General features: G+C 48.6%; 1 protein-coding gene across 14 annotated transcripts in view; it reads right to left on the reverse strand.

Annotated features, from left to right (window-relative positions):
* Nucleotides 1–16115, reverse strand: part of LOXHD1 (lipoxygenase homology PLAT domains 1) — a 132095-nt gene that overhangs the window by 78581 nt on the left and 37399 nt on the right. For 11 of the 14 annotated variants that reach the window (XM_017857837.1, XM_017857836.1, XM_017857842.1 and 8 more), the window contains 6 exons: nucleotides 14944–15140; nucleotides 11768–11960; nucleotides 8211–8371; nucleotides 5230–5695; nucleotides 4597–4751; nucleotides 2508–2641 (listed from right to left, as the gene is read on the reverse strand). In XM_017857837.1, coding sequence (XP_017713326.1) covers nucleotides 2508–2641; nucleotides 4597–4751; nucleotides 5230–5695; nucleotides 8211–8371; nucleotides 11768–11960; nucleotides 14944–15140 — 1306 coding nt within the window. Of the gene's footprint in view, nucleotides 1–237; nucleotides 483–2507; nucleotides 2642–4319; nucleotides 4436–4596; nucleotides 4752–5229; nucleotides 5696–8210; nucleotides 8372–11767; nucleotides 11961–14943; nucleotides 15141–16115 lie in introns of those variants that run through there. The other 3 variants (XM_017857847.1, XM_017857846.1, XM_017857848.1) reach the window with 3 other exon arrangements.

Here is a 16115-nt window from a genome sequence, read left to right on the forward strand (position 1 = left end):
AATATGCAATTCTCTACACATACACTTAATGGCATAACAATCAAAATTCCAAGAGGATGTTTTTTTTCAAATCACTTAATGTCTTGATTTGAAAAAGGCAAGAATAGCTAATATTTTTAAAGAATAATGAAGGGGGACAAGTACTGACAGGCATTACAATAGATTATAAAGCTATAATCATGTTTAAATTGTTGGGCTAGCCCAGAAATGCCAAATCAGTGGCAGAGAATTACTAACCCTGACAGAGCTGCAAGAAGAAGCTGGGGATGTTCAGTTTGTCCCCAGCCTCACCGTTCTGCGGCATCTTTTCCTTTCCAAGCTTAAATGCCTTGGATTTTCAGAACATCTTAAGAAGTTAGGCTGGCAACATGAAGCCCATTTATCAGAAGAGGAAACAAAAGCCCATAAAGATGGCATGACTTGTCCAGGGTGACCTGACAAGTTTCTGGCAGAGGTCAGACCCCCGGTCAGGACCCTGGCTCCCAGCCACGGGGCTGTCCTACAGCCTTCATGTGGTGTCACAATGATCTCACAAAAAAAACATGACAATGGGCTGTCTGTGAGCTGTGGCTCAGTGTTCCCTCGGGCTGGTAGAGTAGGGTGGGGTGGGAGATGGGAGAACCCTGTCACCCCCTGTCCTGCACAGAGGGGAGCCCAACAAGACTATGGGCTGGGAAGTTGATTTAATTCAAGCAAGGTTATTGGCTGGGAAGTTGATTTAATTCAACAAATATTTGTTACTGGGAACTCACTATATTCTAGGCACTGGCAGGCCCTCAGCAGCCCCAAAACCCACTCAGGATCACTCATGCTTTCTTCTCTGTCCCACCCCACTCATACAAGAGGACTTCTCTCCTTTCTCTTGCCACTGGGCCCCTTACACCCAAGGGGCAACGTGGCCTAATGGAAAACACATCCAATTCAACATGGACAATCTGGAGTTCTGGTCCTGGCCGTGGCACTGACTGATTCTGGGGCTATGGCTTCACCTCCCTGGGGTGTGGATCTATGGGAAGATATAACACTCTCTTCCCAACCCAGCTCATGTGGCAGCTGTGAGCCTCCAGCAGGGGTCAGCAAACTATGGCCTTCAGGCCTAATCAGGCCTATGCTGCTTGTGAACATCCATAAGCTATGCATGAATTTACATTTTTAAATGGCTGGAGGAAAAATCTAAGGAAGGATAATATTTTTAGACATGTGAAAATTATATGAATTTCAAATATCAGTGTCCATCTGATATTTGAAATTCATATAATTTTCACATGTCAAAACGACACAGCCATGTCCAATCATTTAGGTATCATCTATGACTGCTTTTGTGTTACATCAGCAAAGCTGTTGTTCCAGAGACCAAATGCCTGCAAAACCTAAAATATTTACTATCTGGTCTTTACACAAAATGTTTGCTGACCCCTGGTATACAATATTAAAAGAATGTACTAGAAGTTGCTTTATACGTGGAGAGGCTTATGGGTGAGCTATGCCTGGGCATGGAGACTGGACCAAGGTGGGTCTGGTAGGGATTAGAAATCCTGTATCTCTGAACAGATGGACCTCAAGAGTTGCTGGTCTGGGAGATCTACCGGACTGTCATCTCACAGAGCAGGTGATACTGGGGGCTGCCAATGAGAGAAGAGGGAGAGAGGCAATGCCCATCCAACCTGCAACACGGGGCAAACCTGCTCTGGTGGCCATGACAGGCGACACAGCCAGCCTACCCTCACTCTCAGATGTGACCCAGCCCACCTTCAGCCTCAGACATCACAGCCAGCCCACCCTCAACCTCATACCCGGCCACCTTCATTCTCAGATGTCACCCAGTCCACCCTCACACTCTGACGTCACAGCCAGCCCACCCTCACCCTCCAGTGTCACAGCCAGCCCACCCTCAGCTTCAGACATCACAACCAGCCCACCCTCACCCTCATACCTGCCCACCCTCATTCTCAGATGTCACCCAGTCCACCCTCACCCTCTGATGTCACAGCCAGTCCACTCTGACCTTCTAGTGTCACAGCCAGCCCACCCTCACCCTCCGACGTCACCCAGCTCACTCTCAGCCTCAGACATCACCACCAGCCCACGCTCACCTTCATAACCACCCACCTTCATTTTCGGATGTCACCCAGTCCACCCTTACTTTTCAATGTCACAGACAGTCCACCCTCACCCTCCGACGTCACAGCCAATCCACCTCACTCTCCAACATCACACCCAGCTCACCCACACCCTCAGGCATAACCCAGCTCACCCTCAGCCTCAGACATCACCCCCAGCCCACCTTCACCCTCATACCCACCCACCCTCACTCACAGGTGTCTCCCAGTCCACCCTTACTTTTGGATGTCACAGCCAGTCTACCTCACCCTCAGGTGTCACCCAGCCCACCCTCGCCCTCCACCATCACAGCTGGCCCACCCCCAGTCTTCTTCCAGGACTACCTCAGACAGGCAGACATGGCCTCCCTCAGAGCAAGACCCCTCCCTGACCCCCGCCCCACTCACGTGATCTCGTTGTTCATGTCGGTAATGTCTATTCTGTCCAGGAACCAGCCTGCTCTGTTGCCTGTGTTGTCATGGCGAATCCGAATCTTGGTCAGGGCCCCCAGGTCAATGGCATAGATGGTGAAGGTGTCTGTCTGTGAAGGGCCAAGGAACACTCAGTGGGGTAAGACCTACCCCTCCCCACCTGTCCATCAGCTCCACCCTCCCAAGGACCAGGGCAGCCAGGCAGAGGCCAATGGTGAGACCCAAAGCGACTGTGGGGATGATGGAAAATGTCACTTAGTAGTCTGGTGTTTGGCCTGCACGATTATTTCCCTAACTTGTCCCTGCCAGGTGATCTTCTCACTCTCATTATGTCCAGGAAGGTGGAAAGAGGAGAGGAAGAGTGAAGGTGACCTTGAGAAGCAGATGAGAAGATAGGTTGGCTGGATGCCCACATTTGTGGTGGGTGTTTTGTGTGCAGGAGAGGGGGGTGCACTGAAACCCTCTGCTATGTGTGCAGGTGTGTGCATAACCTGCTTCAATCACATATTTGTATTAAGTACCTGCTATGAGCTGGTGCTGTGCAAATCCAAAGTGATTGACAGAAACTGAAGACATATTTGCCCACTGTTTAGGTGTGAAGAGGGCCATGTGGATCACACCGTGTGAATGCACACACTATTCTATGTGCGGGAGGAAGCAGACCACACCAGGACCCTATAAGTAAATGAGGTCTTCTTGGATATAACTTTTTTGACTCTTAATTTTGAAAAAGATTTTAAATCTACAGAAAACTTTCAGAAATAGTATGATGAAAGTTCATATACCTTCATTTAGATTCTGCACTTATTTGTAACATTTGCTTTCTCACTCTATGCCATCTCTCTTGCACTCTCTCTCTTGCTCTATGTTTTTCTAAATCATTTGAAAGTAAGTGGCAGATACCATGATTCTTCTTCCCTAAATTCTTCAACCTGGATTTCCTAAGAACAAGGATATTCTCATATAATCACACTAGAATGATCCAATTCAGAAAACTTAACATCAACACAATGCTATTATCTAATATACAGTCCGTGTGCAAATTTTATCAGTTGTACCAGTCATGTAGTCCTCTATAGAAATTTTTTCCTAATCCAGAAATACGTGGCTAAAATTTTTAGAGGAAAACACTGAAACACAGAAATAAACTACATCCTCAAGTCATGGGGAAGATTCTTTAAAGAAAAAGTAGGGGGCCCCTGAAATAAATCAAGCAATGAGCCCAGAAATATGTTAATTAATTTAGTTCATTTTTAAAAATCTGTGTTAATGAGAGAACTTGGCTTTGGGTAGAGGTAGGAATGGGAAGGGTGAGATAAGAGATAGTTTTCTAGCCAGGGGATATTATAAAATCTTGAAAGACAAAGATGATGGCTTTATTTTTCATGATTTTCCCACTACACCTGGAAGAGTAAGGTATGTGAATTTCTTTTCATGAATTCCCAATGCATTAGGATACAGTTCTGGCTTCTCAGCCTGTCTCTTAAGCCTCTCATGACCCCACCCACCCCATACCCTAAACTGGTCTTATCCAAGCTTATCCACTGGGGCTCAGCACTGACCACAGCTCAGCTAAGAGACGCACTGTCCCAAACTGGCCTTCCCCATTTCCACCTCCATGTCTTTGCTCATGTGGTTCCACCTTCTGAGAACATCTTCCACTGTCGCCTTTATATGTCTACACCATGCTCAGCTGCCAAGGCCCAGTTTAGGTTGCTCCTTCCCCCCAGTTTTCCCCAAGACACCATCTTGCGGTGAGGACTTCCTCTTGAACCCCCGCATCCCTACCGAGTGCCCCAGCATCTGCCACACAATGCCATTATCTGTTTGTTCCTGTGGGTCAGCTGGCCTGTGGGCTCTATGTGCTGGGGCCCTGCCTGCAATTCTCTCATAACCCCCCACAAAACATCAGTGTTACTGAAGAGGTACTGCCATGAAACCTGGTGGGATGAACAAGTCACACTGCCAGACACAGCAGCCATTGTGCTGGGATGGGCTGCCATGGTAATCTCAGAGGGCACCACACCTACAGCACCCACCCAGGAGCCAGAGACCCTCACCCTACCTGCCCCTGCTCAAATTTGTTGGACTTGTCTGACTTCTTCAGGGGTCGTTCACCTGTGTCCCCATACTCCTCGCCGTAGATAGTTAGGTAGACGTTGGCATCAGTGCCAGCCTTGGGCACATTCCCCGTGATCACCTGGACCTCATAGACGTTTGCTGGAGACACAGAAAGATGCAGTGTGGAGGGCCTCGGGGCCATGGGGTGAATGGACCTGAGGCATAGCCTCTCAGATCTAGCCAGATCCCAGAAGAGGAGGGATCTTCAGATGCCTCTACGCTAACCTGGGACTGAAACTGCCCCCAATCCCAACCCCAGACTCCTTCACCATGAAGCCAGCAGGCAGCCCTCCTACTTCATGTCCCCCCAGTCAATTGTATTGAGTCATATCAGGGCTCTTCCCAAAGACATCAGTTCCTCCTGAGAACCTCAGGAAAAGTGCCATGCTTATCCCCAAGCAGCAGTGTAAATGGTGGGATTTCACACGCAGGTCAAGAGAGTTATTTGGGAACCATGATGGGTGCCTACCTATTTGGCCTACATGTGAGGGGGATCTAGGCCCCCTGCCCCCAGTGGGCCTCCTTTAGGGGAACTGTCTGACCACTGCCCCACCCCCGGACCCCACCCCCTGCTTACGCTCAGGACCCGGCTTGCCAGCTGGCACCAACTCCACGACAAGTTCGTTGTCCTCCTTGCCCCGGGCCAGCCAGCGGTGGGCTTCGAACTTGTGCTGCTCAATCACCTCCTGCATCCCCGGCTCAAACTCCTCCTCTTCCTCCTCTTCTTCCGTCTCCTCCTCCTCCTCTGATGAGGACTCCTCTGATGAGGACGACTCCTCCTCCTCCCCCTCCTCCTCTTCATCGCTGCCCTTCCTCTTCTTCTTCTTCCTCTGCAGCTTAGCCTTCAGCCGCTCCTTCTTGAGCAGCTGCCGCAGCTTGTCCTTCTCCTTCTTCTTCCGGGCCTCCTCCTCCGGCGTGAGGTCCACCTCCCGCACCACCAGGTGCCGCAGCCACACGGTGTCCACGAACCAGCTGGGCCCGAAGCCCTCGCCTGTGTGCCCGAGCCGGAGCTTGTAGACCTCGCCCACGTCGGCCGCCTCCAGCTGTTCAAAGGGAAGGGCAGTGGCTGTTGTGGCCCCAGCATCCTCCTCCCAGCCCCCATTCCCACCCCCAAAGAGCCAAGCTCAAGGCCTGTTTGCTGAGCTGTAGGATGGAGAGGGCTGGGGCCTCTGTGCTCAGATCCTTCCACCAGCTCCCTCTGTCTGGCCACACCTGTCTTGGTTCCGCTGGGATCAACTGGCCTCATCCCCCAGTCAAGTTTATTTCTTCTAACCTCTGTGGTGGCCAAGCTGGTCTCCCTCTTCTTCTCTCTTAAACATATATGCCTGCATGTATACACACACACACACGCGCGCGCGCGCACGCACGTGCGTGACTCATTCCTATGATTTCTATGTCCCTGTTATGGCTCATATAGTTTCCTTACTTAGCCTGCCTTTATCCCCTCCTCTACTTGTAGCTAAAATCTATTCATTCAGGTTCCTGTGTTTCATTACTTTTTTTAACTTTGTGCCTCTGTGTTCTCTTTACAAAAATTTTCAGTGTTAACCATATATAACTTTCATAATAAGCAAAAAACAAAAGTACTCTTTTCAAAACAAAATTTCACCCACACCCACAGAGGCCCAAGCTCCTTCCTCCCCCAACCCTGAGCACATGGCCTCAGCCTGACTGCATCTTCCCCAAGAGCACAGAGGGGGTCCAGGGTTTAGCTCTGGTGCCGGTCTGGCCTGGATGCCCTCTTCATCCTCACGAGCTGGTCTCTGCCCTCTTGATTATTAGTTCCTTAAGGGCAGAGACCATCATTTTCAGTCTCTACCAGGATGGGCATAGCACACGACTGGCACAAAGGACAGTGATGATGGCGTCATCAACTCTAGATCATGAGGCCTGAGCTCGGTCCTGAGCCCCAGGCTCTGAGGAAGGACCCACATGGAGGTGGAGTCTGGCCCGTCCCCTGCAGCACTCAGGGGAGGGCTCACATGGGGGTTGTTGCTAGTCAGTGTCCTCCCAGGCTTCCTGATGCTGATGAGCCCCTGTCTGGGGTTTGACCCTTCTCAAAGCCTGTTCCCACCAGTTCTTCCACTGAGTGCCAGGGCGAACTGAGGCCAAGGCTGTCCCATGAGTTCCACAGTGTCCTACAATTCAAGTCCAGACCTAGATGAGAATTCAGGCCTTCTGGCCCCCTGTTCATGAGTCCACAATGTAGCCAATAAACCACCTTTGCCAGGAAATTACCAATCATGGCAGAGCCCAGGGCCCCTGGGAGAGCGGAATTTATCCTTCTCAGCTACTTAGGGGAAAGGCTCTGGACCTTCTTCAGTGCTTTAGCTCTCCTCTTCAGCATTTCCCAGATTACAGCACCCCTGCAATCAACCTTGCCAAGGAGGCCGGCTTGCTGCACCCCTGGCCTCCCTCACATCTGTCTGCCCAGCCGTGCCTTCATCCACCACCATATCCAGTAAATTGGCATCCAGAAGACATGCTATCCTGTTCTATCTCCATAACTGGGCACTCCTTCCCAAGTGCATTCCCTGACGTCGACTCTTGATCATTATAGGGACTGTGAAGCCAGCCAGGCAGCTTTATAAAGCTAGGTTTTAACTGATGAGGAAGTGAAGGCTCAGAGAGCTAAAATATTTGGGCCTCTGCCTCCTCAGCAGTGTATGAGGGCGTCTGGCTCAATGAGGCTCCCTCCAGCTCTGATGTTCTAGACACTATGACCCTGGCCCAGGTCCCAGTTCAGCCAGGACTGTCTTCCCTGGGCACTGGGTAAGATTCTTTGCTGAAGGCTAAGGTGCTCCTGGCATGCAGAAACACAGGGCACCCAGCATGAACATGCTGCCTGCACACATACATCTGCACATGCACACACACTGTCATATCTATAACTAAACATTCCTGTTTCCCCTAACGGGGACCACCCTTGTATCCTCCTCTCTTGCCAACAACACGCCCACATTCTCATCTCTTTTTTCCTTCTATTGAAAGACTTGGAAAGGAAGAACGGAGACCCGGGACACTCAGGAAACAGCCATAAAATTCCAGGTCTCCCAGTGTCCTGGCTGGGAAGCATTTTCTTGATATGAGGCTTGAGAGAACTGTAGACTCAGAGGCCACAGGACCAGGAATGAGTGGAGGAACCACAGCCTTAGTGCCATCTTTTGCCAGATTAGAATTACCTGCCCCCATGGTTCTCAGGGTTGGCAGCATGTTAGTAATCCCTGGAGGAGCTTTTAAAAGTACACCCAGAAAATATATCCCATCCCCAGAGGTTCTGATTTGTCTGGTGTGGGGTGTGCACCAGGCAGCACTTTTTTCTTAAAGCTCCCCAGGTGATTGTAACATGAGGCCAGGGGTGGGAACCACTGATCTAGTCTAATCCCCTCATTTTAGGCCAAAAGCTCAGGTCTGGAGAGAGGAAGCATCTTCCACCCAGCTGGAGGGAGGCAGCCCATTCTCAGGTGAGTATTGACTGAGGAAATTAGTACACCCAGGGAAGCATCTTGGTGTCCACTGGGACTGCTGTTGGCACCCCTGCTCCTCGACCCCACATACCTGGAATGTGTCCTTGGATGCCCGTTCAAAAACTTTTGAGCGGCTGGAGAGGAAGAGCACTTCTGTCTTGCCTTTCTCTCCATAGATCTGCATGTAGACTCGGGCACTGGTGCCTGCGCCACCCACGTCTCCTGTCCAAATCTCAACCTCATAGTGGACCACTGGGTGGGCACATGCAGGAGAAGTGGAACATTTAGTAATAATAACAACAACAATGATAGTAACAAAACAAGCCTTTCCTTAGCCTGTTCCAGGTGCCTGGTGCTTCACAGCCATTCACTTATCTAATCCACTCCTCAACATCCTGAGTAAGCACAATCATTCCCATTTTGCAGGTAAACAAACTGAGGCTTAGAGGAGAATAGGTGGTGGAAGTGCCAAATCTAAGCAATCAGACACATATCCCAGTCATCCTCTGCACCACATGCACCAGGAAGGAGGAGGAGTCACATACCAGCTGGCGATCCCTGCTGTGTGCCTGCCTGCTACGGTTTGCATGTTTGTCTTCTCCAAATCTCATGCTGAAATGTCATTGCCATTGTAACCATATTAAGAGGCGGGACCTTTAAGGAATGATTAGGCCCCCCAAAATGTTTATGTTGAAGCACTAACCCCAGGACCTCCGAATGTAACTATATCTGGAGATAAGAGTCTTTAAAGAGGTGACTAGTTTAAAGGAGACCCCCAAGGGCAGGCCCTAATCCAAGCTGATTGGCATCCTTATAAGAAAAGGAAGTTGTGGCACACAGAGAAACACCAGGGATGCAGAGAGACACCAGGGATGCGGAGAGACCAGGTGAGTCCACAGTGACGAGGCAGTCCTAACCTAACACAGTAATGCAGAGAGCAGTGAGCACAGAGAGAGCAATCCATCAAAAAAGGAGACTCACTCTAGAAAAAACAAGCTCTACAAAAGACAAAAAGCAATTATCATAAGCTAGGTGACTCAGCAGTGAATAATATTGACATACTTATAATAATATAAAAATTGAACACTGATTTAGCTGTTTTGAAGGCTGGAAGGACGGGGAGAGAGAGAGATACAGTGAGAGTGAGTGAGTGTGTGTGTGTGTGTATGCGCACCACCACACACACATGAGGGCCCATACAAGTGCCTGTGTATGTTAAAAGAGCTAAATCCTCCGCTTTCATAGTAGGAAGTCAATAGATAATGTCCAAGACTGTAAAATTAAAAAACTGAGACCAGGCACGGTGGTTCAGGCCTGTAATTCCACTGCTTTGGGAGGCAGAAGGATTGCTTGAGGCCAGGAGTTCAAGATCAGCCTGGGCAACACAACAAGATCCCCATCTATACAAAAATAAAATAAAAATTGAGGGGTATGGTGGCATGTGCCTGTAGTCCCAGCTACCCAAGAGGCTGAGGCAGGGGAATCGCTTGAGCCCGGGAGTTAAGGGTACAATGAGTTGTGATTGTGTCACTGCACTTCAGCCTGGGTACCAGAGCAACATCCTGTCTCTAAAAAATAAATAAGTAAAAATTGATAGGTATATTGTTTAAAAATATGGAGCTAAATTTCAGAGGAAAATCTAAAGTAAGGTTGTTGCCATTGAAAAGAGGGGTGGGGTAAGGGGAAGAGGTGGGTAAGGGAGCTATTGCTTTTTTATCTTCATCTTTATCTTTATCGTCTTGATTAATATCTATACTACTCTGATGGAATTTCAGTGTTGATTTATAAAATGAGGGAAGGAGTTGATTCTCATACTGGCAAGTGCCATTACAAAGCATGTGTATATAAAAGCCCTAAAGGAACTTGCAGGTTGCTTGGGGAGATTAGACACACATATGAAAAGATATTCAAAGAGTTCTGGGAGCGAGAGAGGTGATTTCATACTGGGGTTCCCTCTCAGGGAAGCTGCTGTGGAAGTGAGCCTTGGGCAGTTGCTTTCAGGGCCAATGTAGAAATGCAGAGGTGAGGCCGGCATGGTGGCTCACGTCTGTAACGCTAGCACTTTGGGAGCCCAAGGCAGATGGATCACTAGGGTTCAGGAGTTCGAGACCAGCCTGGATAACATGGTGAAACCGTGTCTCTACTAAAACTACAAAAATTAGCCAGGCGTGGGGACGCACAACTGTAGTCCCAGGTACTCAGGAGGCTGAGGCAGGAGAATTGCTTGAATCCGGGAGGAGGTTGCAGTGAGCTGAGATTATGCCACTGCACTCCAGCCTGGGTGACAGAGTAAGGCTCTGTCTCAAAAAAAAAAAAATAAAAAGCAAGAAATGCAGAGGTGAGAAGGGACAGTCTCTGTGCCAGGCTTTGGTCCCACTGTCTTCCTTCTCAGAAATGTCACCATCCTATCCAAAAAGGCCCTTCACCCACACCAGTGCTAACCCTTTATCCTGTTTCATGTTCCTCCTGGTTGTTCACTGGCATTATCCTATTATTGTCTGTCTCCCGTGTGGAATATAAAGCATTCGAGAGCAAGGGTTTCATTCGTTTTGCTCACAGCTGCCTCCACAAAGCTCAGAGCAGTGCTGGCAGAGAGAAACCCTCAAGAGACAGTCATTCCTCAGTATCTGCAGGGACTGGTTCCAGAACCCCCAAGCATACCCAAATCTGAGGATACTCAAGTCCCTCATATAAAATGGCATAGTATTTGCATATAACCTACACACATCCTCCTATATACTTTAAATATCTCTAGGTTACTTATAATACCTAATACAAGGTAAATGCTATATAAATAGTTGTTATACCGTACTGTTAGGGAATAATGACAAGGAAAAAAGTCTGTATATGTTCAGTACAGATGCAGTTTTTTTCTGAATGTTTTGTTTGTTTTGTTTTGTTTTTGTTTATTTTGTTTTTTTGAGCGGAGTCTCGCTCTGTCGCCCAGGCTGGAGTGCAGTAGCGCAACCTCAGCTCACTGCAAGCTCCACCTCCCGGGTTCACACCATTCACCTGCCTCAGCCTCCCAAGTAACTGGGACTACAGGCGCCTGTCATCATGCCTGGCTAATTTTTTTGTATTTATTTAGTAGAGACGGGGTTTCAGCGTGTTAGCCAGGATGGTCTCCATCTCCTGACCTTGTGATCTGCCCACCTCGGCCTCCCAAAGTGCTGGGATTACAGGCGTGAGCCACCGTGCCTGGCCTCCAAATGTTTTTGATCCTTGGTTGAATCCACCGATGCAGAACCCACGGATGTGGAGGGCTGACTGTATTTTTTTGAATAAATGAATGAATAAACAGTTTTATCACCTCAGCCAGTCTTCATCACAGAAGACATGAACTAGGTCTCAAACTCCTACACAGGGTTGAGAGTGTGCATTTCCTAATAAAGTCATTTGCTGCCTTTAGTCCAGAAAAAAGTATTTCATCCTTGGGGTCCTCAGTTTCCTCATCTATAAAATGAGCCCTTCTTTCCTATGAGAACCATGGTACCAGAGGCAGTGAAAGCCCCCATGTTCCTCCCTGCAGGACCATACTAGCAGCACTTGTCAGCAAGACCCACTTTGCTCCATGGTCCCTCCTCCTTCCCCTCAGCCCCATCCCCCCATGGGAAACAATGGGTGGTCCCACCACAGCCTCCTCCATACATTTCTGGATCTCCACCACCTCGCTGGGATACAGCTCCACCTCCAGACGCCCATCAGCCTGGTTCTTGTCCAGCCAGCGGTTGGCGGGAAAGGTGTACTGCTTGCCTTGACGGGGCACACGGATCTGAACGCTGCCCAGGAACCAGCTGGCATGCATGCCGGTGCTATCGTGCCCAATCACCAGCCGGTTGATCTGAAGGAAACCCGAGTGAGGGTGAGCAAAGAGCCAGTGTGTAGAAACCTCCATGCCCCCATCCCTACCTCCCAAACACCAGCAAAAACAGCACTACTCAACCCAGGTCTCCAGTCCCCAGGAGAGGGAAGATCCATGGAAGAGTTGGGGTCCCATTCCTGCCCCACCATCAGCCAGCTGGAGGGCCAGGGCATCACCTCACCTGCCTGGAGCCACCATTCTCTTCTCCTAAGCCCAGCACACCTCCCAGGGCCATGGTGAGAAACAAGAGGGGAGTGGAGGTGACAAGAACTTTGAAAGCTCCACTAGTACTTAATCACATTAGGTCATGGCCACGTGAGAAAGCAAATGTTTAAAATGTTTGCCATCACCTTCCAATCACTGTGTTATTGATTTGGTTTGGTTTTGAACAATACACAGTTGTATATATTTCTGCATTGCTTCAACATACCCATCCTGAAGGTGACAGAATATCACCCATCCTGAAGGTGACAGACTATGCAGGCAACCTCTCAGTACTCTGTGGTTCTGTAACCAATTCCTCTCACTCTTGGACCCAAGAAACACTTTTCTTTTTCCAATAACACTCTATAATTGCTTTGTGATTTTGCATTTTAACATCTTTGCCCCCAGTGGCAACATAGAGAGGAGTGCAGATGATCATATCACCATCCTTATATGTACTTGGTTTTTCAATGTTTGGATTGCTTTTATGTTTTATTCTTTTTGAAATGCTGTATACAGAGCAATTTTAACATCAGATGTAATTATCAGATGGCCTTTGAGAACCCTTGCAGCCCTCAGATTTTCTCTGTGATGGTTTGAAGAGGTGACGTTAGCCATAAGTCTGGTGCCAAAAGGCCAGATTTAGAAAACTGTCCATGCAGGCCTGCTCTCACTCTTCTGAGTCCTAAGTGCCTCTTTGCAGCTGGTAATGGCAACAATGTCAGAGTTAAGTGCATGCAGCCCAGTCCCATGGAATTGTCAGAAGAAAACCAGCTAAGCTTACAAAGCCTGAGAGCCCTCTGGGTGCATGTCAAGGGACAGGGAAGAGTTTTGTTGTTCTTCTGTGGTGCCAGGACTGTGAAAGTCCCAGGGAGGGATTGGCTGAAAGGGTAAACACAGGGTAGGTGTCTGCTATGACTGGATGCTCCCTAAGGGCAGGAACTAGCTCAGTTCTACAACACTTCACACCTGACGTAGACTAATTGTTCAGTAGCATTTACTGAGCACTTAGTATGAGCCTGTGGGTATTATTCACATATTTAATGCTAATAACAACCCCATTAGGATCCCATGTTGTTATGAATGAGAAAATGGAGGCAAACAGAGATTTAATAACTTATACATGGCAGGTAAGTGGAAATGGGTCTCAAATATGCAGTTGGCAGCCAGAGCCCATGCTCTCAACCTCTTGGCCACACTGCTTGTTAAGGGGATTTCAGAAACTCAGGAAGAAGCTTAAATGCCCTCCCACTGCCGCCCTACTCTTCCTAGAGGTCTCATTTACACGCCAGCTGCTGCCCAAAATCCTTTAGTAAAGGGAACAGCATTTTCACTCTGCAATTATTGATTAAGCTTAAAATGTAAATACATTTTGATAAACAAAAACACTGATTTAAGTTCATTAACCTCAAGGTATAAATGGCTGACATCAGATCTTTCCCTTGAGAGAGTTTTGATGGGAGAAGAGATTCCTAGGACCTGAAATAGGGTTGGACTCCCAGAGATGGAAAGGGCAGGAAAGATAAGGTTCCAGGTAGAGGGCTTTTTACCATCTCCATTTCCACCAAGCCACACCCTGGGAGCAGCAGGTAGTAATGCAAATCCCAGCTCAGTCATTTCTAGAGATATCCTCAATCCTCAAGTCTAAGATTTAGAACTGTGTTTCTCCAGGCGATGTCAAGGAAGATTCTCACCTTGGCCAAACTCTAGCCAGGCTCCTGAACCGTTTCTCAACTGAGCCTCAATCTTGGCCTATAAAGACTTGAACAAAACACTAACATAGTTTCTAACAGCTCAAGTTCACATCCCTAGGGTGACCCTAATCCCCCTTACTATGCCTGCCTTAGAAAACTCAAGGCTGTCAAAATAATTTACTGTTGGTTCCAGCCAGCACCTGAGGGTAGGGCTTCTGTCTGCCAGACTCTTGTAGGATAGGACCCTCATACCATAAAGCATCAGTTAGCAAACCCAGATGGGTTCCACAACCCACATGGGCTGACCTCCCCATTACTGCTTTTTGTGTTTTTCCCCTGACTCTACTGAGCCCCTGATTACCCTCCCCCATTCCCTCATCCTCCCTTTAAAGAGGCTTCCAAACCTCTGCACAAGCCTAAGCTGGGTTCAGTTCACACTGGCCTCTTTTCCTGATTGTGGTGGTAGATTACTGATTAAAGTCTGTCCTTGCTGCTTTACTGTTCAGCTTTCTCTTTGATGAAGTGCTTAGACCTCTTGCAGCAGAGATACCTGGAGCCTTGATCTGGAGGCTCTTGGGTTCCATCTCCCAAGGCAGAATCTCTCAGGTGTGGCCCAAAAGTATGCACTGAAACAAGCTTCCTGGACCCAATTCTGATGCACACTCAAGTTTGAAATTAGGAAGTATTTTTAGCCCCTTTTCTTAGTCCTCCCTTCTCTTTTCCTTCCCTGCATTCAGTGTCTCCTTCTCCAGTGTCTGTGACCCAGGTACATTGGTCCTGAATATGTAGGTAAATAAAATGTTGAGGTAACACCACTAAAAATACACATTCCACCCCCAGAAAGGCTCTGGAAGCATCACCACTGTTTACATATCTTCAGCTGCTCTAGGTCACAGCTGAAAAACAATATACCTCACTTATTATTCCCAAGTGGACGTTTTTTCTTCAAAATGTGTTTACCCCTATGTACATGAGGGTGTGTGTGTCTGTTTGTGGACATATGTGTGAATGTGTGTTGGGGAATGGGTGGGATGATGTCACATGGTCTTGGGAAGGAGACTTACAGTTCCAATGTTCAGGGTCTCGAGGGTGAACTCGTCCACCCGGCCACGTTCAAAGTAGTCTTTGAGGTTGTTGTCAGAGACAAGAAGAACTTGCTTGATGGTGTCAGATTTATCCCCATAGAGCTTGATGTAGACTCTAGAATCTGTGCTGGCCCCAGAGACATCCCCAGTCTTCAAGCTGATGTGATAGCGAAAGTCTGAACAGACCAAGGCAGAGGGAGGAAGGGAAGAGGTTAGTGCAGGGGGTGACAGGAAGCAGGATGCCTGTATAGGAGGGCAGCATGGAGCTGGAAGCTTGTGGGGAACACAGGCTGGGAATTGAGAATCCAGGCTCCTGCTCTAAGCAGCCCTGCAACTTGGGGCAGGGGTTCCTTCCATCTCTGTGAGGCCTCCTCAAACACAAACGCAGAATTCTAGTAGGTTCTCTCTCTGCTCCAGAAGGTGTAAATGGGCTGAGAGCAGGAAAGTGTGTAAATCACAAGCAAGAACATCACAATGTAAGAGCCCGAAAGGATCTCCCACAATCAACTGATCTAACTTCTCTGACAGTGGACAAGGAAACTGAGACAAAGGAAGGATCGATCTTTCCAGACATTGTCTAGAGTATTATACACACAGTATTATTGCTAAGGATTCTGACCTCAGTTTCACAGGCAAGGAATCTGAGCCTCAGAAGGTCATGTGCTTGGTGCAAGATGGCAACAGCGAAGAGGTCGCCAGCCAGGAGTGAAACCCTCTTGAAGCCCCCTGCTTTTCACTGGGCCACCACGAGGGTGTCACTCCATTTTATCAGCCAGGAAGGTCTGCATTATCTGTCTTCAGGGATAAAAACACCCGAGGAAAAGGTGAGTCCTGAAATAATACAAGGCAAGACCCCAAGTCCTCCAGGCTTGTCCCTGGGTGTGTGTGTGTATCTTGGGCAAAGAGGAGGAAGCACTGGAAAGGTGAGTGATGCTCACTCCCAGGCCTGCCACTTACTGCCACCGTAGGGTCCTCCCACTAGGAAGAAGGATTTGGAGAAAGTCAGCTGAGCACACCCTGCCTGGGGTCCAGCCCTGGGGAAGGCCAGACCTGCAGGTCTGGTCTAGATCAGCTCCATTAGTTCCACCCAAGGGCACTTGAGGAAATAGCTTCTGTTCTTGCTGAAAGATGTAGTAGCAGAAACTGGGAAG

This window comes from Rhinopithecus bieti, unplaced genomic scaffold (assembly GCF_001698545.2).
Source record: "Rhinopithecus bieti isolate Rb0 unplaced genomic scaffold, ASM169854v2 scaffold_42084, whole genome shotgun sequence".
Taxonomy (NCBI): domain Eukaryota; kingdom Metazoa; phylum Chordata; class Mammalia; order Primates; family Cercopithecidae; genus Rhinopithecus; species Rhinopithecus bieti.